Source organism: Kluyveromyces lactis (genome assembly GCF_000002515.2).
Source record: "Kluyveromyces lactis strain NRRL Y-1140 chromosome E complete sequence".
In the NCBI taxonomy this organism is placed as follows: Eukaryota; Fungi; Ascomycota; class Saccharomycetes; order Saccharomycetales; family Saccharomycetaceae; genus Kluyveromyces; species Kluyveromyces lactis.
This window is the reverse complement of record NC_006041.1, coordinates 861198-884139: the sequence shown is the minus strand read 5'-3', so window position 1 is coordinate 884139 and position 22942 is coordinate 861198. Positions and strand designations below refer to the sequence as shown.

Sequence of the window (22942 nt, the reverse complement as noted above, 5' to 3'; positions counted from 1 at the left end):
ATCAATACTTAATACACAATATGTCTTACGAGAGTGATGATTCCAGTGACGGTGAACCAATCACCCATCCAACCCAAGTTTATCAAAGGATCTATGAAAAGGAGGCAGACAGCCATTTGCAGGAAAGGTTTGCTCTTGAGAGAGAGGCAGATGCAGCCGAAAAGGAGTACCTTAAAGTTGCTGATGAATGGAAGAAGAAACCTACACCAAATCTAGAGCAACGCATGAACGATCTCAGTGACCGTTGTGAAGAGATTAATGAAAATTTGAACGATGCCAATGAAAGCTGGATCAACTCCTATTCTGTTGCTATGTACTACAAGGACAAAGAGAGACGTGAATTGGAAGAAGATAGTGATTGAATCCGTGAATGAACGACTTCAGGTGGAAGCAATACGTAACGACTTTTTGAGCTTGCTTTAGTGGGTTCGTTCTGATTGAGTATGCATATATAACACGCTTGTATGTATCATTGTTCTAGATTTTAACCTTTGCACCTCAGTTTTAAACTCAGCTAACTGTTACTGTAATTGCATATGTTCTTTTTAAAATAGATGTTTCATATATTGATTCCAATTGAGCAAACATTCAAGTTCATGGTAGTAGTTGTGCTTGCTGTCTTTGTGCTTACTGTCTTACACCAGCAGTGTTTTTCTTTTATACACCCTTTCATAGTACTATAAGTAGAGTTGCACGTTAAGGCAAGAATTGTAACAACCATCAGATTTGAAAAAACAGAAACAAAACAACACGTAAAATTATGACATTATATAAGGTGGTACTAGGATTGCTTAAGAGTATATGGCTACTCGAAAGTGTGTTTAAACTATTAGAATAAAATATATCAGCAGAAAAACAGAATATTATGGGAAACTGACAGGAATACTTTGATCACAAAGATGATCAAATACTGACCTCTAGGTTCAGTTTAAGGAACTGCCTTCTTGAATCAGCGTTGGCAAATGGTATCGTTGTGTTGTATTGGGTATAAGAATTAGTGTTGCTGTTTGATTGGTTTTGAGTCATGAACATAACGTTGTCGATATCGAAATTGGCAGCATCCAGCCCGATCAATTTGTCTTCTGCAGTTGAATCTTTCACTTTCACAGTGAATGGACATAGGGGATCCGGAAGGTCTTTTATCAGTCGAGTACGAATAATACGTTCGAACTTATCCCAAGTCTCAATGTCACTGATTTGACATTTCATTGCATAACAATCACTGCCGAAATTTATCTTCATCTTAATGATGTTATTGATCTGACTATAAGATGAGATCTTATTTAGAAGCGGTGAGCTGGGTTGTGACATTGATTTCGACGAGAATGTGTATTGTAATGGTTGAGATATGTTGGGGGACGATGGTGTCGATATTGATAAACCTAATGGTGTCGAGGACCTCGAGATAGAACGGTTAACAGTTGAGTCTGGGTGAAGAAGCTCTGTGACAAGATCCTGGGAATCATTCTTATCAGTAATTAATATTTTATTCCAACTGACCCCCTTCTCATCAATTATTATGCTTTTGTATAGAGATCCTCTAGGTGTCTGTACCAAATCTCCAGATTTAGGGCACAACCACTGGTCATAAAATATTGATTGTTTAAAATCAGTCGGTATATGTTCGGATGATAGAAGCACTTCAAGATAAGCCGTGAAACTGTTTAAACGACTATGAACTGATTCATTGCTCTTTGAATTTGCCATTGGTTTTGGTAAGTTAGGTAAATGTTTTCGATCCAGAGAAAGTCTACGGAATTCGTCAAGCAGCTGGCAATGCAACTGATAAAAATCCTGATAATATCTGCAAAGAAACCTTTTATGTTGCGACGAAGTTGTTGTTTCCACTCTGTACCACATCCTGTTGTCTTTTATTGCAACAGATACCACTTTACAATCATTAGCTAGAAAAGATTTTGGCATTGGGTTCGTGGAATCCGACACGTTTGAGATGGATGATTCGGATGATAATCTGGAATTCGACAATGAATACGATTTAGATGGCGGGTCTTGAGCTAAGTCCTCTGAACTTAGTCGTTGGCTTATTTGAGACTCGAATATTGGTGAATGTGATGTCTTTGGGGATGGCATATTTGATATTGATGTCAATTCCAAATTTATTGATAAGCACCTCAGTGGAACTAATCCGTGCCCCAATTTATTTCTCGATTTCACAACCACTGTATTATTCTCATGAGTACAGACAAATTGTACTACTTCTCCCTTTCGCACATTTAATGGAGCTGGAACGTTACTAGGTGTCCATTGACTTTCATCTACAGGCAAATAGTCCTGTATAACGTTGTAAAAGATGCAATGAGTTGCTGCTGGCCGTGAATGTGGGAGTTCACTGCTTGATACTGAAGATGGGATGAATGATTTACTACTACCAGGAGAAATGAAGCTGTCTGCCGTGGTAGTTATGTTTAGTGACTTTGGAATATTTGTCATTGAGATGCCAAAAACATAAAGCATAAAACAATCAGATTCAATTGTGATGAGTTACTCAGACTGAGGAACTGAAAATGATGTCAGTTATGCGAATATTGAAATGTACTTCACCAATGAGTCCGAGAACGCTGCTTCCAGAAAATGAATTATTCTAATAATTCAAACAGAATAGGTGCAAGCCAGTACTTCCTTTTCTGTTATTATCTAAACTAAGAATAAAGAGTAGTTTTGAAAGTCTTCAATTTATGGCAAGCCGGAATGATATCTCAGCTAGTGTTTTCCTTTACTCAATAGCTCCTTTATTAGCTGTTCGATGCCAATCGGTGCAAAACTGAACTTATCCTTCCTCTTATTCCAGCCTTATTAGTTATTGGATTAAAGTTACCAAACACTTACAACTGCTATAGTTTGGCAGTTCCTGGTCAAAACAAATAGTACTTGCTATATGTAAACAAATATATATGTATGTGAGAGTTTGTTTGATTGTTTATGCTTATATAAGAAGGTTAATGGATGGCAGTAAGTCAAAGATGCAGGCCATAGATATCCGGTCTACTATTAAGATGTTTTGTTTACATAGATGGCGCCATCTCCTCGATCGTAAAGATAAAAAAAAAAAAAATTTCAAAGACTCTCGAACACAGAAAACGGACAATACTACTCGGTACACCGCGACTAGAATCTCCCCTACTTTCAAAAATGCGTACAATGCCTAATTCCTGTGTTATATCAAGTGTCTAATTGAGCCCATAAATATAACTGAATGCTTCTGTTGTTATTGAATACGGGTGTTTCAGATTGCGCACTTTCTCGAAACAAGGTAAATTTACGAATCGTTGACTGCAATTCCGATCATTCGAAGGAAAAAGACCTACTTAGGAAACTATGTAATATCTGCTATATTGCGCTTAATAAATGGGAAAAAATATGAAATAGAGGACGCGCATAAACAAGCGTTCGCGTAGTAGATCTCCCGATTGAAAACATCGTAGCAGTTCGAGGATAAAAAGTGGATAAAAAAATGAACTGACGAGAGAGCCTCCACGGTACAAATTTTGCAGCCACCTGGCTGAACCAAAAACAGTCAGTCATATTTGAAACACCTTGGAGCCTTCAAAACCGCTTTTGTGCGGTCTTTTCTGCATGTTCTGTTTTCCTCTTCGAGGGATAAGCTTGGAACGGTTTTCCCGATTAGGAAAGATTCCGAATTTCCAGAAGATCTGCAGACCGTTAAAAAAACAAGCAGAGATTCAGACTGGTACAATGATGTGGAGTAGACAGAAAATGCACGAAATCGATGAAAACAAAACAAAGCAAAACAAAACAATAATGAATTGACTCGTAAAGCCTAAAAAAATTATCTACAAACGTGATTGTGGGGTTTTACTAAGTAAGTTTGATATGTCGGTAGCCAGTTCCTTGAAGGAACAAATGTGCTTCTAGAACATGGGAATTCCCTATTTTCGACGACATTCTACGTCATAGATAGATCTAAAAAAGGCATTGTTGGTCTAGACGACAATATCTAAAGGTTTTTTTCCTCTGATAAGAACAAAGTAGCCTTCGTTGCATATTTCGGTGAAGGAACAACTTTTTATTGTATTAGCTGAACTTAAATTACGCATCGCTAAGGTTTAATTTCTCAAAATGAATATAAAGATCAGCACGCTATAAGATCTCCCTCCTATTATGCACTAGCAGTAGACGATCTGTCTTGGCGAATTTCTGTGGTAAAAAATACAAAAAATGAGTGTGAAGTAAGAAATATATGGGAGAGCTGTCAGGTATGGGACGTTTTCGACATTGCAAAGAAGGCTGTCTAAAGTATAAAGTGTACTTATCAAAAGATAGACTTTTTTTGGGCGGTATCGGCTGGTATGAACCGGCAGAATTCTCTTTCTTAGTCTTAACGTAGTAAGAGTTCCTGAATTGAATTCAAACTGCCGTCCTTTTTAGCATTGGGCAGGCAGCATGTTGTGGATTTTCGTTTTTCTTTCAAATCACGTGAGCAGTTGATTCGAAGCCTGTGCTTATCGAGTTTTTTCTCATCACCTTCAACTTTTACTTTAAGGGTACCTTAAAGGTTAATGGAAGCGGTAACATATGGTCCAGAGTGTGGGCACATCGGCGATGAGCTGACGAGTTCCATAAGCACCAGTAAAATTCCCGATAAAAATTTTGTTTCGCGCGTGAATGGTTTTGATTAGTGAGCATTTTGATACGTAATGCCGGTCATAGTTTGATTTTAGCCAATTTTATTTGGCGATGACCTTAATGGGAAGAGTTAAAAAAAGAGAAAGGTTGTAACTTAACAGTACTGAGATAAGTTGAGATGGCCTGTGTTCTGTGTAGGAGCTCTTTCTTTTTTAAAGGAAATACGCCGAGGGTTAGCGGTTGAAGTCCCGAATATAGAGCGCAGAGAATTACTCAGAGAACAGATTTTCCTGACATCTCTTCAGTGTCAGCGATGAGGACATGAAGTAAAAAAAAAAAATTGTATTTAAAGGTTGTCCACTTCTGAAGGTCTATGGTCTGCTCCGTCTTGTCTCATTATATCTTGTTGGCTTCAGTCTTATTCTTGATATATGTGCATAATTATCTCATAAAAAGGCAAAAGATAATCGAAGATCGTCCTGAAACATGCCGTCTATCACTAAAAAATCTGCTCCCTTTAAGGCTCACTCTGGTCCCATTCCAGTAACAATCTTATCTGGTTTCTTAGGTTCTGGTAAAACCACTCTGCTAGAAAGAATTCTTACCAGCAACCATGGCATGAAAGTTGCCGTGATTATCAACGATATGTCGGAGTTAAATGTTGACGCTGCGTTGATTAAGGATCATAAAGTCGCTAATAAGGAAGAAAAACTGATTCAATTACAGAATGGTTGTATTTGTTGTACTTTGCGTGGTGATTTGTTGGAGGAATTGATCAATTTGCACCAAAACAACGAGTTCGACTACATTCTTATTGAATCTACCGGTATCGCTGAACCGATGCAAGTTGCGGAAACATTCTCTAGTGAATTTTCTCAAACTTTGTTGGACACTCCGGATTCTGTTACTTCTGATGAAAGAGTCTTGTTACAAAAAGTCTTGGATCTTGGTGGTCTAGAAAAATTGACCAAGATTGATACCACAGTTACAGTTATTGATGCCATGAATTTCCTTGCAAATATTGAAACCACTGATTTCTTGGCCAACAGATGGGGTGATAGTGGCCAAGGTGAGGCAGATCGTACCGTTACCGATTTAATGATAGATCAAATCGAATTTGCGGATGTCATCATAATCAACAAAACTGACCGTATCAAAAAAAAGAGGTTGACAAAGATTCAAAAAATCATTAAGAGCTTGAATCTTGTTGCCAAGATCATTAAGACCAGCTACTGTAAAGTTCCAATGAGTGAAATTTTAAACACTGGTCTTTACAACTTTGAGAAGGCTGCCTCTTCTGCCGGTTGGTTGAAGAGTATCAACGAAATGACTCTGAAAGAAGGTTACGGAGACAAGACTAAGAGTGTCTTGTCACCAACTCCTGAAACTGTAGAATATGGTGTTAATAGCTTCGTTTACAAGTCCAGAAAGCCTTTCCACCCAAAACGTCTATATGATGCTTTGAAGGATAAATTTTACATAATTGAACAACAAGCGTTAGCTGAACAAGAACACGTTGACTTGTACGAAGTGGATGAAGAGGAAAAAGAAGAAGAAAGAAGTTTAGCTGCAACTCCTGATACTTCCAAGGTCCACGAATTATTACAATCCGAGGACGAAGCTGAATCGGAATCAGAAGGTGATGACGATGACGAAGAGGAATTAAGCGAGAGAGAATTGATTAGAAACAAGAAAAACTCTCCATTTGGACCATTGCTTCGTTCGAAAGGTTTCTTCTGGTTAGCTACCAGATATTTATTAAGAGGTGAATGGTCCTCTGCAGGACCAATGCTAACATTGAAAGGCGGTATACCGTGGTTCCATGTCGCCGGCTTAGACAAACAAGAAGATATCCCACCTGAAGCATTGACTTTGATTAAAAGGGATTTTCAAGGACCATTTGGGGACAGACGGAACGAGTTAGTCTTTATTGGTACTGGTATTGACAGCGTCAAGCTGAAACAAATTTTGGATGACTGTTTGTTGACCGAAGATGAATATAAACAATTTGTTGATTGCTCACTGAAAGAGCATAACTTATTAAAAGTAGAAAGAAGATTGTCGGAGTTGTTCCAAGACGGTTTTGAAGACTGGCTTTTATACGATGATGATGATGATGATGAAGATGATGATGAAGAAAAAGAAGAAGAGGGAGAAGAAGAAGACTGAACTCACGTTTCACCTGATTTCTTGAACCATAGTCATTCAATCTTGAACAGTTATTTTGTTATTGTATATTTATTTTTCCCGCCTCGTGCATGTTAATTTATCATATTATTTATATTTGTGACTTCAATGAGAGGCTATCGCTGGTACGAGTGTGATCAGTATTAGTAGCAACCGAGTCAACTAGCTCGGAACAGAAAAAAATTCCGTCTGTTTATGTCAAAAACTAGGGTACAATAAGGAAAGCTGGCCTGCAATAATGATAAATTGCCGATCCTATTCTCCCGTCCTTACTCCGTCTCTCATATTCACGCGATAGGATTTAGTTGATGTTACAATTTGTGGTAATGCACACTACAACCACTTGAAAACCTCTATGCGGCGATCGCAGCGGCTCGTTCGGGCGGTGCTATTAGTTCTGAAAAGACTATTTAGGTTCTAAACGACATTTTCATTTTTTTTTCCTGCATAATGTTGCATGAAAATGAACAGATCTGATAGAAAGCATAGGATTACAAGCCCGAGGAAATGCGTATCACAGCACAACAAAAACATACACAAAACGACACTTCCTCCCGAGGAAAGCTCCTTAAGGTATGTTTTGTATTTAGATATGCGGCTTCCTTGTGGTTTCTACTCCTTTATCGTTTGTGGGGGAGCCACTTACACTGTCAGGAATCTATCTATCGCTGGTCAAATTCTCAGTTCCAAGTTTTCCACGGAAAATGTTCTTTTATCTGCGTAGCTCTGCATTAGTTTTTGATTATCAGATTTTCCATGATTGTAACGGAAATATCATACAAATCCGTTTAACACGGAAATGCGATTAGAGGCCATTTAGTTGGAGATGTAGAGACGCATGTACGTAGCCTAGAGCCAAGAACTGTAGTATGTGTTCTCATGCCCGTGGCAACATTTTCTGAGATTTTCCAGCAGTTACTTTGAAGTCTTCTCAATTCATGTGCACTTTTGAACTGTTTTTGTTCACTAGAATGGTGGTGAAAAGTGCTTCTTAGACCTTTTGGCAAATTCTTCATTAGCAGGTGTCTATGGTTAGTTTTTGAGTCAGTTAGGTGTTGCAAATGTTGATTCAATTGGGTTAATTGTGCTTTTTACTTTTCTTTTCTTTGGTTTGGGTGTAAGACTGTAGCCGTGCATTCAGTGGTGAACAGAAATAGGGTTCAATGAAGCAACATCTCTATGAAAGGTAATAAACTAAAAGATAGCAATTTAACAGCCGTTTTATTTTCTACAATTTATGTGTACGTATAAAGGATATGTTTTGAACGGCATGGAATTTGATGGTATTGGTGGTTTCTCAAAAGGTTGATAATGTTTTTGATGTTCCCCAGTCATATGTGATATAAGGAAGAGATGTCATCGTTGGCGAAGCAGGTAAGCAGTACCAGTCTTGACAAAAACAGCACCGTTAACATTATATTTTCGTTGGTTAAAAGAGAGAGTGAACCTGTCAGTAAGAAGTACGAGGACAAGAAAGCAGGTGAGGATGCGGAAGACGTTCCAGTTGATCTGAAAAATGTCTTTACTAGCGATAATGAGAAAACTCAGTCAAGTATAATGGCTGGGATGAGGTTGTACGTATGTCTTTTCGCACTTGTATTGGCCCAATTGATCGTTGCTTTGGATGTTTTCATTGTCAATACAGTTATTGACGTTGTTTCCAAGAATTTGGGAGGTTACGCCAAGAGTGGTTGGCTGATTACTGGTTACAGTTTGCCTAATTCGTTGTTAAGTTTGATATGGGGAAGGGCCACCTCTTTATTGGGGTTTCAATCGAGCATGTTGATCTCAATCTTTATCTTCGAAGTCGGATCGATCGTTTCAGCTACTGCTACTTCGATGAATAACCTTGTCGTCGGGAGAGTCGTGGCTGGTATCGGTGGTAGTGGTCTTCAAACTGTGAGTATGATTATTGGTTGCTCGTTAGTTGAAGAAAGAAACCGTACCATAGTCATAGCGGTCATTATGTCTGCGTTTGCAGTTTCGTCGTTAATCGGACCCTTCATCGGTGGTGCTTTCACAACACATGCTACTTGGAGGTGGTGCTTTTGGATTAGTTTGCCCGTCGGAGGTTCTGCTGCATTTTTATTTTTCTTTACTTACAACCCTGAGAGGTTATCAATAACAGCAAGATTAGTACGTTGCTTGAAACTAGTTAAAGCAATTCCGTTAAAACAATTCCAATACGTTGAAACCTATAAGACTATTGTCAGGAATTTGGTTTTCAGATTTGATCTCATTGGGTTTACCCTAAACTGTACTGGTATTTGTTTGTTCTTACTTGGTTTAACGTTTGGTTCTGAGGATAATTCATGGAAAAGAGCTTTCGTCGTATGTTTCCTCGTCATTGGTGGCTTACTTGTCGTATGTTCGGTTGTGTATGACTTCTACATCTTTGATCGGATTAATCCAGAACCAGCAAATGCTTCTTATAGACCTTTAATGGTTAGGACTTTGATCGGTCACAAATATTTCTTACTTGCTAATACCGTAACGTGTGCAGCAGCTGTGGTGTTTGCTGGGTACATGGTTTATTCCGTGCAATTTTTCCAGTTAGTTTTAGGTTACACCGCATGGAATGCAGGCTTGCATTTAATCCCCCTAGTTATCGCTTCCCTATTATCTGCTATTTTCTGTGGTGGTTTTACTAAGAAGACTGGTCACGTTAAATATGTGATGATCGCAAACATAGCGCTACTATTAATTGGCAGTGGGGTGTGCACTTTATTAGACAATTATTCAAACAATTCTATGCAGATCGGTGTATGGATTCTACCAGGTTTTGGTTTAGGTGCTACTTTACAATGTGCCCTTATCAGTTCTCAGTTGCAAATTGATAAAAACAGCCCTGATGCTAAAACTGAGCTAGTAGAAATCACAGCGTTTAATAGTTTCTGTAAATCTTTGGGTTCCAGTATTGGAGCAGTTTTATCCACAACCACCTTTATCAGCGCTTTATGGCGAAAGATCAACAAGGCAAAATTAGAGGGCTATTACGGTAAGAAGATTAATGAACTTGTGAAATATAGATTACAAAACTTCGACGGAAAATCCACTGAAGCTGCAGAGATATTTAGTGCTGCTGTTACGTACGTCTTTTGGATGTGTTATGCTTTTTCAGCTCTGGCCTTCTTTTGTGCATGCCTCTCATCTAATAGGAGGGTCGAAACAGAAAAGAAAGTTGCACAAGAAGAACATGATGGTTTACCATCTATCCCGGAATTCAAACAAGGGACCACTGTTTAATATACCCATCTTATTATTTCGAGGTACGTTTGTGTAATCTGTTGAAGGATTGATTTAAAATATGAATAATAAATAATTTGTTAATGGTCTCCATAATGTCCTGTAGTGACGTTCGCCCAGCAAGCTAATGTTAATTTTTAGGGTTTTGTAATCTTGCCACATCAGCTGGCAGTACCATATGAAAGATGTACTGGCATGACAATTAAACTCCATGTGATCATGATTAGCATAGCAAGAAATTACCAATCGTCAGCAATATATATACATATGTATATATATATATATGTATATATGTATATATGTATACATGGAGCTGTCGGTTGAGCTTGCAGTTAGCACTGCCTACAAGTTAAACCAATATCGAAATATCGCTGTCGAAAATCGGTGACAGCATACGTTAAAACCAGATGAAAAAGCAAGTGATCTTAATTACCGGTGCATCAACTGGAATCGGGCTGTCAATAGCAGAAACGTTACGGAGTGCAGGTTATGAAGTTTTCGGTACCTCTAGAAAAGGGTCCATTCCTGGGAAGGAATACTCCTTCAAGATGATCAAGCTAGATATTACCGACGAGGAATCGGTCAAAAGTGCTGTGAACGAAGTTATCGAAAAAGCTGGAAGAATTGATGTTCTAGTTAACAATGCTGGCATTGCGTTTAAATGGGCAGCAGTAGAAGAATGTTCAACTGATCTAGCAAAAACCATTTTCGAAACGAATTTCTTTGGTGTCCATCGGATGACCCGTGCTGTGTTACCTCATATGAGAGAGCAAAGACACGGTAAAATAATCAATATAAGTTCAATGGGTGGTATTATGCCAATCCCATACGGTGCTCTTTACTGTTCGTCTAAACATGCTTTAGAAGGGTACACTGAGTCTCTTGATTACGAGGTGAAAAAGTTCGGAATTCACGTCAGTACTATAGATCCACATATTATCAAAACAGGTATGGCTAATTCAAATTCTCCTGCAGATGAAGAAATGGCCGTATATGATTCAATCAAGGGTAAAGTGTCGGAAAGAATGCTCAAGCAAAGCCTCGAAAATTCTGATGAGCCAGAAGTCATTGCCAAAGAAGTGTTGAAAGTTATCAAAACCGAAAACCCTAAGAGTCGTTACACCCCAGGAAAGGCCAAACTATATGCATATTTTTCCTACTATACTCCATCTTGGATCTTTCGTAGAATACTAGATACGGTTTTCAGCGAATAAGGTAGCATTAGTGTTGTCCGCCTTACTAAGGCATTTCAATTTGTATAACTTCTTGATCTAGCTATCTAATCAACCCAGTAACGCCTGGCCTTAACCATGCTCTAAAACTCGCTGTAAGTTCCCTACAATCTCGTATACCCTTTATCCAGGGTTCACTAGTGACAGCCTCGCCTCTTCTAACGTCAAATTATTATCTCTGTCTTTCAATAACCACCACGTGACCACTAAAGGTCAACGGAAACCAGAGCAAAAGTCTTACAAAACCACAATAATTCAATATCACGTGATATATCACGTGATATTGTGTTTTTCCACACACGCAGCATCCACATCAGCACTGACCCTTGCAGTTTCTGTGCCAGCGTTCAATGTAATACCTCATGATATATAGAAACAACCATGACATCAGGCGCAGCCAAGCGGATAGATTAGTAGCATCATTACTGATCGGTCTTCCGGTATGGCTTTTTTTAGACGTCAATGCAATTTTACACAACACACACATCTTCAGACCTTCGACTAATTCATTGCAAGTCAACTCCACAGGTTACTTTCCACTGAGCATGTAAATATTTATATATAAATATGAACATGTGTGATGAAACAGTCATGTCAATTGACCATCTGCCCATTTATTAATGGTTGGATAGCTGCATTCTCTTGGCAAAGTTGGAAGTGAATAACTGAAGAATTATAATCAATTAGAATTCATACCATGCCTTCTCCTCATGGTGGTGTTTTGCAAGATTTAGTTGCAAGAGATGCTTCAAAAAAAGCCGAATTGTTAGAAATTGCTCAAAGCGGTGATTTGACCTCTTGGTCTTTGACTGCCAGACAAATTTGCGATTTGGAATTGATCTTGAATGGTGGGTTTTCTCCTTTGGATGGGTTCCTTAACCAACAAGATTATCAATCTGTCGTTGAAAAATCTCGTCTTCAAAACGGTTTAGTTTGGACCATTCCAATCACATTGGACGTGGATGCTGAATTTGCTTCTCAATTGAGTCCAGACCAACGTATTGTCTTGCTCCAGGACAATGAGTTCCCATTGGCAATCTTAACGGTCAGTGATGTTTATCAACCTGATAAAGCCGTTGAAGCCAAGAAGGTGTTCAGAGGTGATCCAGAACATCCAGCCGTGAAATATTTATTCGAACAAGCTGGCGAATTTTATGTCGGTGGTTCTTTAGAGGCTATTCAATTGCCTGTTCATTATGATTATCCAGGTTGGAGAAAGACCCCAGCTCAATTGAGACTTGAATTCGAATCCAAGCAATGGGATCGTGTCGTGGCTTTCCAAACAAGAAACCCAATGCATAGAGCACACAGAGAATTGACTGTGCGTGCTGCTAGATCAAACAACTCTAAGATCCTAATTCACCCAGTGGTGGGTCTAACGAAACCAGGTGACATTGACCACCATACAAGAGTTAGGGTCTACCAAGAAATCATCAAAAGATACCCTAACGGCATGGCTCAATTGTCCCTGTTGCCACTTGCTATGAGAATGGGTGGTGACAGAGAAGCTGTTTGGCATGCAATTATTAGAAAGAATTATGGTGCTTCACATTTCATCGTTGGTAGAGACCATGCCGGTCCTGGTAAGAACTCCAAGGGTGTTGACTTCTATGGTCCATACGACGCTCAAGAATTAGTCGAATCCTACAAAAACGAATTGGATATCGAAGTTGTTCCATTCAGAATGGTTACATACCTACCAGATGAAGACAGATATGCTCCAATTGATGAAATTGATACTGACAAGACAAGAACTTTGAATATCAGTGGAACTGAATTGAGAAACAGATTGAGAGATGGTGGTGAAATTCCAGCATGGTTCTCTTATCCAGAAGTCGTCAAGATTTTGAGGGAATCAAACCCTTCAAGACCTAAACAAGGTTTCGCTCTTGTCTTGTCAGAAACTTTACCGGCTCAACTAAAGACTGCTTTATTGTCTACTTTCTTACAATATGGTGGTGGTAGACACTACAAGGTTTTGGAACATGGCAACAATGAAGAAATTCTAGCTCTTGTCCCTGATTTCGTTAGAAGTGGAACCGGTCTAATCTTACAAAATGCTTCCTCTTTGAAGGGCACTAACGTGTTCAAGATAGGTGAAGAATCGGGATCCGATATTCCACTGGAAACTGAAGACAAGAACATCTTACACATTGTACAAAGAGTGGTCTTGTTCTTGGAAGACCAAGGCTTTTTCCAATTCTGATCTCTGTAAAATGACGAACTTTAATTCAATCATATATCTATATATGTTTTAATGTACAGAACAAAATTACCCAACCAAAATATCAAGAAACACATCGATTTGAAGATTCAGGCTACTAGGTAAAAGCCATGTAATATTGAAAATATGCTGAGTGCTACCCATGGTATTGTGTAGTGATTCAGATTAATAATACCTCTTGGTACTATACATGTATGTTTTAATATTACAAAAATGCTTTCTAAAGATCAAAGCTAACATTTGAATGTTGAGATACTAGTTCGCAGTAAATACTTACGACAGCTCATAAAAATAATGGCTACATGTAGACCAAAAGAATGACCTGATGTAACCGTATGCTCGGGGGTATTGCGATTTGAGTTGTACGAGCAGACTTTATGCAGTGTTCGAGGGAGGTGTGTTATCAAGCTCGATTGTGGAAAGATAGGGCGACGGAAATATAAACGAACAGAAAAAAAAAGGGAAATTTAAAACGTTTCTTGCGACTATATCCTTAAACCGTGAAATTAAGCTCCGTCTGGAATAATAGCATCATTCCAGATCTTATTAATCTTGGAGATACTTTCGATTTCCTCGTCTCCGAAACGGATCAAATCACCTTTAGTTACCACCGTGTTATAAGTATACGGTTTCAGCTTTGAAGTAAATTTGCCGCACCAGAAGTAGCCTTTACATCTTTGATCGTCTCTACCCCAACCATTACTTCTGGAATCTGGCACGATTGCTGCTTCCACCTTAACTGTATCACTATAAGCCTTCAGAGCCTTTTCTTTATCATCAGAATACGATTCACGAAGCTCCTTAATGTTGGTCCAATCACCTTCAAAAGTCTCTGGTTTCTTACAGTACTGAGAGCCACCATTTATCCATAGTAAATGTCCGTCGTATGAAGTATGTGCCACTTGTAAAGAACAAATCCTATATTCATCAAATTCGTCTCCGTTAGCGATAGATTGCTTCTGTTGAGGAACACCAATTGCACTTGCATCTATATCATAGATCGAGTAGCGTTGGCCAGCAACCAACAAACCAAGCCAGAAAAACTCTTTGTCACCCCAACCGCAACCTCCGACCTTTGGTGCGATATTTAAGACTGTTGCAGTAACCAATCCCATGATGTGTTCGTTTTTGTTGATGGCCAATAATCCACTTTCCAAGTTGTGTTGATGACCAACTTCAAAGAAACGTTTGTAAACTTTTTCCTCTGGGGTGAGCATGCCCATACATTGCTGTTCCACGTAATCACCATTGATCATAGGTAAAGTATTGAAATAGTACATTTCAAGAATTCTTGGTTCAAGAGTTTCGAACAAAGGACCACATTTCTGTTCAGTTCCAATTGCCAAAGACCTATCCTTAAAGAAGAGTGTTCCAGTAGATTTGTACTCCTTGAAGTTGAAATAATCAGCCATATTAATGTAGGAGATGGCATCTGTATCTATGAATATAAATTCTTCAAAAGTGTTGAAAATAACTGACAACCACTTATTCTTAAATCTCCCAAAATTGCTCTTCATTGAAGATTCCAACGTGGGGCCCACATTCACTAACCAAAGAGATTGAGCTCTACCGGATGAGAATTCGGTAGATTTAGCGGCCTCCGATAACAGTTTCACAGATTTCTCATTCAATTGGTTGTTGTGGATAATTTGAATAGGTAGAGCGTTTCCTTGAGCTCTCAACGTAGCAATAAGACGGATGCATTGGTCCACTTGGCCGTCGCCAGCAGCCAAGATAATACCACGTTTACCAGAAGCAGAGGACATATCATTCCAGTTCTTCCAAAGCGATTTCGATTTATCATATCTGAAAGTCTCTACACGTAACAATTCACCGGATTTTGGATCTAATACCGGGAATTTCCCTTGAGGTAAAGGTTCCCCACCGTTTGAGCCGGTGAAAATAGGCATCACGTTGGTGAAATTGTGTTCCTCGAAATATGGGATCATGGGGAACATTCTATGTTCGAAATCCCATTGATCGTACTTCTGGAAACTACTCGTGTCCATATCGCTTAAGAACGAAGTTTTCTTCGTCTTGGTAAAAGTATCACGGTTCCCAGTGACTTCGTCATCCAAAGCCGTAGTCTTACTCTTCTTGTTCGATCTGAAAAGGTGATCCATTTTCAATGGGTTTGAACCTGGACTATTGACAAAACATTTATCATAAAGACGTAACCTTTCCGTAGCCAAGGCAACGTTATGCGTTCTCTTGTATAAACGTATAGCCTTCTCGTCCACCAATTGAACCCCATCGGAATCTTTAAGAGCGTCAATTTTCGTAGACGTGTCTACATCGTTAATATCGAAAGTGAACGTCCGAATATTATTGGTCCAATCCTCGTTCAAATTGTATAAATTCTGGAAATAAAACTCACATTTCGTATGAAGATCATAATCGTTGAACGATTTATATTTTCTACCACGGAACAACAGATCCCACGACGCATCGTATTTCTTTCTAGTCGATATTTCGATATCTGGAATCAACTCCAATGGCGAAACCGGGGTTTCTTCAATAGGCTTGATCTTCACATTTGACATAAGTTCTGATAACGACGGTTCTTGTGAAAGATACCTTGAAGTTGCTACCTTTTTCAAATCTGCCATCTTCAGATTAGACTGGAAAAAGAATAGGTACCATATCACGGTAGCACAGACACCAAAGATAGCTAAGAGAACGGGCCTGGACCTAAAAGATGGCATATTATATCGCGAAGCTGATAAAAAACGCCTTACAACCATCATGAATATTGAGTATTTCAAACGGCGGCAAATACGGTAATGGCACGCTGGGTTACCTCCTAAGGCTTCAGTTAAAGATTTCCTTCTGACAGTCCGAAAAAAATTGCTGATGCTAATTATATATAAATATATATGTATGTTAATAAATCACATAATAAGAAGATCTAAAAAAAAAAAAAGTTGCACAAAATCATAGCCTCATAACTAGAATAATAGAATAGCTCCATACATGAGAAAACATAACCCAGTATTTAAATGCTCACGAAACCATTTGAGAAATGAATCCCCTTAAACTGCGATAGGAACATACCTGTGATTTTTTTCGTATTTTCCTGATATATAATAGTGAAGGAAAAGAAAATCTCACAGCGTATATCTTGACAACGTGCGATATTAAAACGGGCATCACCAGGACAAAAATACAGGCACGTTTTTCCCAATTTAGATTGAATTTGGATTTGCAGAGTTAACATATACAGAATACAGTGCCTTGGATTTTTTTTTCCCTTTTTACCTATTTTTTTGTTGGCTAACGGAATATCCTTTTACGGTTCCTGGTTTTTCAGACACGTGAACAGCGTACCGTTTTTTGTTTTTTTTGTACTTGAAACGAAAAACAAAAAACGGTACACATTACGTGCTGTTCTGTGGGGAAAAACGCGCAATTTTGTTCCTGTTTGTTTGTGTCTTTTTTTTTTTATTTGGGTTTCATTTCATCTCGCATTTCGCTTGCATCTCGCTTAGTTAGGCTACTGGTATTTTTGGAATGGAAAGCTGCTTAGTCTGAATAGGGCACTGGTGCCAGGTTGGTATTCTGCGAAAATATGATGCAGTAATTTTTGATGTTACTTTTTGATCTTCTTTACTGTGCCAAGACCATAAAGAAGTCTGAAGTGCCTGTTTGGTTGAATTCTTGAGTTGTCGTTTTTTTGTCTATTATACTGATAATATAGATATATATCTGCCGGCTCTTAAGTCCAGTCTATACAGCTTGCGGACGGGGCATGAATATTTCGAAGAAGATTTGGCTTCGGCTTCTTCTAGTTTTTTTTTCCTCTTTATGTCTTGTCGTAATTTTACTCATTGGAACAATTCCAAGTTAGATAGTTGGGCAACGAAATTTTCTGCTCTTTGCTTGGCATCCGTTAACGATTCGTCAACGGCGACGGAAACGTTCAACGCGTATTCGTGACGTGTTTGTTGTTGTTTGGATACTGCGGATGCCTCTTGTTGTAGTTCTTGCGTTGTTGTACCAGATAATAAATCAAAGATATCTGGTTGTGGTGAAGAGGTACGGTGTCTTGGTGTAGGTTCCAAGTCTACTATGTTATAAGTGACCTTGAAACGAGGTTTTGTTGGTTCTTGTACTAGTAACTCTTCGAATAATGGGTCGTATAGTTCGGATGCGTCATTGGTCAATGGTTCGTCGTGTGCCAAGAATGAACATTCCTTGACGTACGATGCTATCGCAGCAGATAGTTGGGAGTAAGTGACGTTTTCTGGGACATGGAGTGTGATCTGTTCGCTTAGTACTAGAGGTAATGGTTTAGCGGGTTTAGCAGCTTGTGCTGCTGCTGCTGCTGCTGCAGTTTCTCTAGCAGGTCTTAATTCGATGTTGGTTAGATCCAATTTCTCATGGGATTTGATGTACTCGGTTACCTTGTTCAACGAATCTTGGGAAATCTTACCCAAATAGGCTAGCACATCACCTTTTAAGATTCTACCGTTTGGACCAGTGGCCTTGATTTTGTCCAACGCATCTGCAGTTGAAATATTGTTTTCCTCTAGTAGTGATAGCACAGATGGGAATAATGTTTGAGATGCATTAGCCTGAACACTGCCGTTCTTAGAAGGTGTTTTTGAAGCACTGGTTTGCTTCTTCTTGTCAGTTTTTTCCACTGGTTTGGCCTCCTCCTTTTTAGTTTCAACTGGCTTTGATTCTTTCTTGGCTTCAACGGGCTTTGGGAACTCCAAAGTGGCCAAATCATCGTCCACATCAGCGATGTATGCAATGGGTTCCCCGACAGGAATATCCTTGGCACCGTTCTCCTTCAAAATTTTGGCAAGCTTACCGTCATCTTGTGCCTCCACGTCAATGGTTGCCTTGTCGGTTTCAACCTCCAAGAGCACATCACCGGCAGAGAAAGTATCACCAGCTTTGAACTTCCAATCAACGACACCGCCCCTTTCCATGGTTGGTGACATGGCAGGCATCCCAAAGGCTTGGGCCTTCAACATAGTTCTACATTGGTGTAATTGACGGAGACACGCCCTGTTTTTAATTGCTAAACGGAACATTATTGAATACAGGTTTTTTCAACAAACACACTACAGTCTCTCTCCTATATCTTCCGTACAGGCCTAACAAAGGATGGTTTTGCTTCTTTTCTGATCTGTGTCGTCCTTATCTATTGTAAATGATACTTTTAATTACCACCTTCTTTCGCTGAATGACGAATATAGGTTTCCAATTTACAGACTTCGTTTTTTCTACCAATAGATTGTCGATAAAATCGTCTTTCTCCCAGAAACAATTGACAACAAAAGTATTCAATTGAACTTTGTTCAAAGCTCTGTGTACTTGGACAATTCAATCTTTCACATATATACTTTATTTCTAAACCTTTCCCATAGTCTCATCTCAACGGTATAAAACCGTCGGGTGGGGGACTGTGTCGTCTCTAGTGGGATAACACTTTTTTTTTTTTTCACAAACAGTGGATAACGATTTCCGGGTAATGTCTTTGAGAGGTTCATCATGTGTACAAAGATTGATTGCCTACTTACTTACTTACTTACTTACTTGCATCATGGCTATTGATGCGTCACGGTCAATTGGAGGTTCATCTAACAGCGTTTTTGATTTAGTGTGATGACGCTTCTCTTTCAATCTCACTTAGAGTTCGAATCTTGTTGTTGTAGTTTTCCCATTTGGCAGCGTCCGAGTTACAAACAAACTCACAATCTCTTTCCCAGTTAAAGAATGCGTTCAACCATCGGTCGAACGATGGGGTTTCGGGGTTTTGCTCCTTGAGCAAGGACCATAGCGCCTTGTAGCAACCGCCTAGAGCACACGAATTTGCAGTTTCTAGTCTGTAGTTACCATTCTTGGCTCCAATGACATTAGCCATCGTTTTGATGATGGCTTCGTTCTTTGATGCACCACCGACGAAAAAGGCTCTATTAGGTCTCTTGGCGTAAGACGCTAAGGGGAAGAAATCATAGTCGAACTTCACCTTTAATTCTGATTTTAGCACTTGTGTTTCGTTGATCGCATTGGCCTCTTCGGATAACAACGGGGAAATTCTCACTCTGCAACTTAGCGCTTGTGATTCTACAATGTTCTTTGCATCAAGTCTCTTATCAGGGAACATATTGACATTTGTCAATACGACTTTATTGTCTATGTACTTGAAATAACATCTTTTAGTGACAGCATCCATGTTTGGAACAATTTCGCCTAATGGGAAATATAATCCAATTTCATTATCGTTAGATAATGAGTTATCCAGCAATGCCTCGTTAAATTTAGTCCAATCATGTGTTTGTGATTCTCCATTGATATCGTCTCTTATCTTTTCTCTTGCCAGAGATCCGTTACAATAACAGATCATACCCATGTAATGATTTGGCACCGTTGGATGGATGAACAAATGGTAATTTGGTGACGAATGGTACTGATCCGTTATCAAGAGGATCGTAGTTGAGGTACCCAGCGATATTAATACATCGTTTTTTTGTAGTGGTAACGAACAGATGGTAGCCAAATTGTCACCAGTGAAAGGGTAGATCTGACAATCCGGATTTACGCCGTATTTCTCCTGGAAATAAGTCGACACTGGTCCCAAACTCTTTGGTTCGTCGCTAGATGTCGGTGGATCGAACAATTTCCTTTTGATTGAGGCGATGTCTTCATCAACTACCGAGAGTAAGTCCTCGTTGAATTCGTGCTTTTCTATACCATATAAATTCATACCACACGCATCAGCTTCTTCTAGTGGGACGATGTCACCTACAAGCACCGAAGCTAAAAACGAAGATACCAAAGAAATCTTTTTAGTATTGGCGTACACTTCCGGCTCCGTCTCATGAACCTTAGCAATTTGTGAACCAGAAAATCTGTAATGAGAGCTGGATCCAGTTATTCTGGCTAATTCCTGTGGTCCTCCAACTTTATCTGTCAATTCATCGCATTGCTTTCTTGTACTGTGGTCTTGCCAATTAGGGGCAACATCACGACTGAAACAACTAGCCAACTGTTTTACCAAATTGGAACTGGGTTGTAAATCCTTCGGTAAATGATCACAATTCCAAAACACGGTGCCGTGTTGCTGGCAGGACCCGGACATAGATTTAACTTTTTTCAAATCAATACATTTGCCCAATCTCTCGAAACAAAGATCGATAGCTTCAAGCCACATAGCAACTGGCGCATCAATGACCCCCTCATCCTTAATGTAAACACCCTTTCTGGTATTGTAATGTGGAAAATCTTTATCAAACTCTATAGCTGCAGTAGTTACAATGTTTAACTGGTCGTCAATTGCAAGACACTTCAACTGTTGCGTAGAAAGGTCGAACCCTAAATAATAACCTGATTCACTCATTTCCAATTCTAATCTATAATTTGGTTCATTTCAAGAACTCCAAAAATCCAAGATTCAATTAAAATGACTTGTACCTATTAACAGAATGAAATGAGGTAGTGTGTAAATTGAAGCTTTCTTCTATTCTAGTTTACTTTTATCAAAGCTCGTTCAAAATCTATTGAAACTATTCTGGGTTTATGAAGAAAAATGAACGACATACAAGAGAAATCGTAGATACTCTGAGAGAAGTGTACATTCTTTAGTCAACCGCACGCCAGGCAGAGATTCAACTGAATGCACCTGCATTTACACCAGGATGGGGATGCTAATCTGTACTTGAAAGTGTGTTGTATATGGGTTTGTCTCATTACTATATAGATATAAAATCAGAAAAGTGATAATTAAGGTAAATCTGATCGAAATCTCTATTTAGGTTCGACTACAGTGGGTCCTGAGTTTGCCCATTGAGGTCTATGTTTGTTGTAGGCAGAGTACGGTGGTAACACAATTACTAGTACCACTATTAGCCCCAAAACAAATACTATTCCTGAGACTTTGATCGATTCTGTTAAATATCCTGAGATGAAGCTGAAGAAAGTGATCAAATAGAGTGCCTTGTTAGATATTGATTCTGTGTAACTTTGAGACTCAAAGTCAATTGGGAAAACGAGCTGGCGTCCTAAATCTTGTAGTACCTCCATGTTGTGTGATGAGCTGCGTGTGTTTGCCGGGTCTGTGGGGTCTATAGTTCGGTAATTATTAGTGCTTTACTACTGAGTCTCACTTTCATTTTCTGTTTTTTCTTACATGTTGAATATTGTATATTATACATTTTGGCTATTTCCCGTACATATACAGTAGTCGATCAGTAAGAATTAAGGTCATTTAGCATGATATTGAGAGCCTCGATATGTGGATAGTTGGTGTTCAGTTTGGCACGGTTCATTACTCTTTGTACTGAATTCCCAAAGTGATCCAATTGGATCCTGTATGTCTTGTTTATTTGCGTAACTTCTCTTGCGAATATCTCCCATTGCGAGAGCTTGACATCTTCGTTCAACGCTGGTAGGTTTTTTACATAGTCTTCATTAAATAAGAATCCATTCAATACATTTTCAGCTTGCGGAAGAATATCGTAATCTTGGTTGGAAATGATTGCCTCTTCTAGAAACTGCTTTAGCTGGTAAATTTCGTAGTATTGGGTCCTTGTCCATGCGTTCTTTGTAGAGTTGTACAAAACGAGTAGCTGCAAATCCTCTTGTTCCGATCGTTGTGAAAGTTTTCTTAAGGTGAGAGTCGTTACAATTACATGTGACTCTAGGTTAGAAATTATGATTTCTGATTGTTTCTTGTCCTCATCGCTATGGCGTAAATTGCCTAATTTCTCATATGCGGCTGCCATTTGAGCCATCAAAAGAACCATACGTTGAGCATTCTTTGTGTTTCCAATGCACTGTTCGCATAGTTCTCGTGTTACAGCGGGTCGTGTTTGTCTAGCCATTGGTATCGGCTGATGTGTTGCAGCATTAGTCTGATTCAGACCAGGTTAAGTCGGCATTTTCCATGTTTAAAGTCGCTTCTCAATTGATATCTCATCTGATTAATATAAGAAAAGAGGGTTAACGCTACGTATACTGTTCAAACACCACCCAGAGAACAGATGTAAATAGATGCTGCTGTTGACTAGAGTTAAAGGATGGGTAGTGCTACATACAATCTATGTGACCACCGACAGTGGCATCTTTTATGACTCCAGTCACGTGATGACACCAACACATGAATGGTATATATGTTAGAAGCGACTCATACCAATGACAGGGCTGGTACCTCAGCTTGAAGTTGTAATCATTCCCCGAAGAATGGGCTAGGTAGAACTCGCTTCTATATCTCTACCTAACGTATCTCTCTGTTCGCCTGAATCGGTGAAAAATTATACTCAGTCATCGCCGGAAAGTTGCAGCATCAAAATCAAGACTCAGCGACTTCTCGAGCTTGCAAGACATAGTTGTAGTTTATAATTGAATACGTTTCGAAAATCAGGTCCAACAACCACTCAAATTTACGATTTCATCTTGGTGTTGGGTTGAGGCAAGTGTGTAATACTACCATTCGTTA

General features: G+C 39.1%; 11 protein-coding genes across 11 annotated transcripts; 5 read left to right on the top strand and 6 right to left on the bottom strand.

Moving 5' to 3' along the window:
- Positions 1-20: 20 nt before the first annotated feature.
- Positions 21-362, top strand: KLLA0_E09945g (uncharacterized protein; the record flags this gene model as incomplete). The annotated part of the gene is made up of 1 exon (XM_454398.1): positions 21-362. One exon carries the CDS (start codon positions 21-23, stop codon positions 360-362), a length of 342 nt encoding a protein of 113 aa, XP_454398.1.
- A 541-nt stretch (positions 363-903) lies between these two features.
- On the bottom strand, positions 904-2475 carry KLLA0_E09923g (PX domain-containing protein; the record flags this gene model as incomplete). Its single annotated transcript, XM_454397.1, has 1 exon — positions 904-2475. One exon carries the CDS (start codon positions 2473-2475, stop codon positions 904-906), a length of 1572 nt encoding a protein of 523 aa, XP_454397.1.
- Positions 2476-5091: 2616 nt separating this feature from the next.
- On the top strand, positions 5092-6774 carry KLLA0_E09901g (uncharacterized protein; the record flags this gene model as incomplete). The annotated part of the gene is made up of 1 exon (XM_454396.1): positions 5092-6774. The coding sequence occupies one exon, from the start codon at positions 5092-5094 to the stop codon at positions 6772-6774; it is 1683 nt and encodes a 560-aa protein (XP_454396.1).
- Positions 6775-8145: 1371 nt separating this feature from the next.
- On the top strand, positions 8146-10038 carry KLLA0_E09879g (MDR family MFS transporter; the record flags this gene model as incomplete). Its single annotated transcript, XM_454395.1, has 1 exon — positions 8146-10038. One exon carries the CDS (start codon positions 8146-8148, stop codon positions 10036-10038), a length of 1893 nt encoding a protein of 630 aa, XP_454395.1.
- A 407-nt stretch (positions 10039-10445) lies between these two features.
- Positions 10446-11252, top strand: KLLA0_E09857g (uncharacterized protein; the record flags this gene model as incomplete). Its single annotated transcript, XM_454394.1, has 1 exon — positions 10446-11252. One exon carries the CDS (start codon positions 10446-10448, stop codon positions 11250-11252), a length of 807 nt encoding a protein of 268 aa, XP_454394.1.
- Positions 11253-11967: 715 nt separating this feature from the next.
- On the top strand, positions 11968-13476 carry MET3 (sulfate adenylyltransferase; the record flags this gene model as incomplete). The annotated part of the gene is made up of 1 exon (XM_454393.1): positions 11968-13476. One exon carries the CDS (start codon positions 11968-11970, stop codon positions 13474-13476), a length of 1509 nt encoding a protein of 502 aa, XP_454393.1.
- A 524-nt stretch (positions 13477-14000) lies between these two features.
- Positions 14001-16241, bottom strand: KLLA0_E09813g (alpha-mannosyltransferase; the record flags this gene model as incomplete). The annotated part of the gene is made up of 1 exon (XM_454392.1): positions 14001-16241. The coding sequence occupies one exon, from the start codon at positions 16239-16241 to the stop codon at positions 14001-14003; it is 2241 nt and encodes a 746-aa protein (XP_454392.1).
- Positions 16242-17318: 1077 nt separating this feature from the next.
- On the bottom strand, positions 17319-18536 carry PDX1 (Pdx1p; the record flags this gene model as incomplete). Its single annotated transcript, XM_454391.1, has 1 exon — positions 17319-18536. The coding sequence occupies one exon, from the start codon at positions 18534-18536 to the stop codon at positions 17319-17321; it is 1218 nt and encodes a 405-aa protein (XP_454391.1).
- A 566-nt stretch (positions 18537-19102) lies between these two features.
- Positions 19103-20845, bottom strand: XKS1 (xylulokinase; the record flags this gene model as incomplete). Its single annotated transcript, XM_454390.1, has 1 exon — positions 19103-20845. The coding sequence occupies one exon, from the start codon at positions 20843-20845 to the stop codon at positions 19103-19105; it is 1743 nt and encodes a 580-aa protein (XP_454390.1).
- A 407-nt stretch (positions 20846-21252) lies between these two features.
- SPC1 (signal peptidase complex subunit SPC1) lies at positions 21253-21528 on the bottom strand (the record flags this gene model as incomplete). The annotated part of the gene is made up of 1 exon (XM_454389.1): positions 21253-21528. One exon carries the CDS (start codon positions 21526-21528, stop codon positions 21253-21255), a length of 276 nt encoding a protein of 91 aa, XP_454389.1.
- Positions 21529-21692: 164 nt separating this feature from the next.
- On the bottom strand, positions 21693-22328 carry KLLA0_E09725g (uncharacterized protein; the record flags this gene model as incomplete). The annotated part of the gene is made up of 1 exon (XM_454388.1): positions 21693-22328. One exon carries the CDS (start codon positions 22326-22328, stop codon positions 21693-21695), a length of 636 nt encoding a protein of 211 aa, XP_454388.1.
- Positions 22329-22942: the final 614 nt, after the last annotated feature.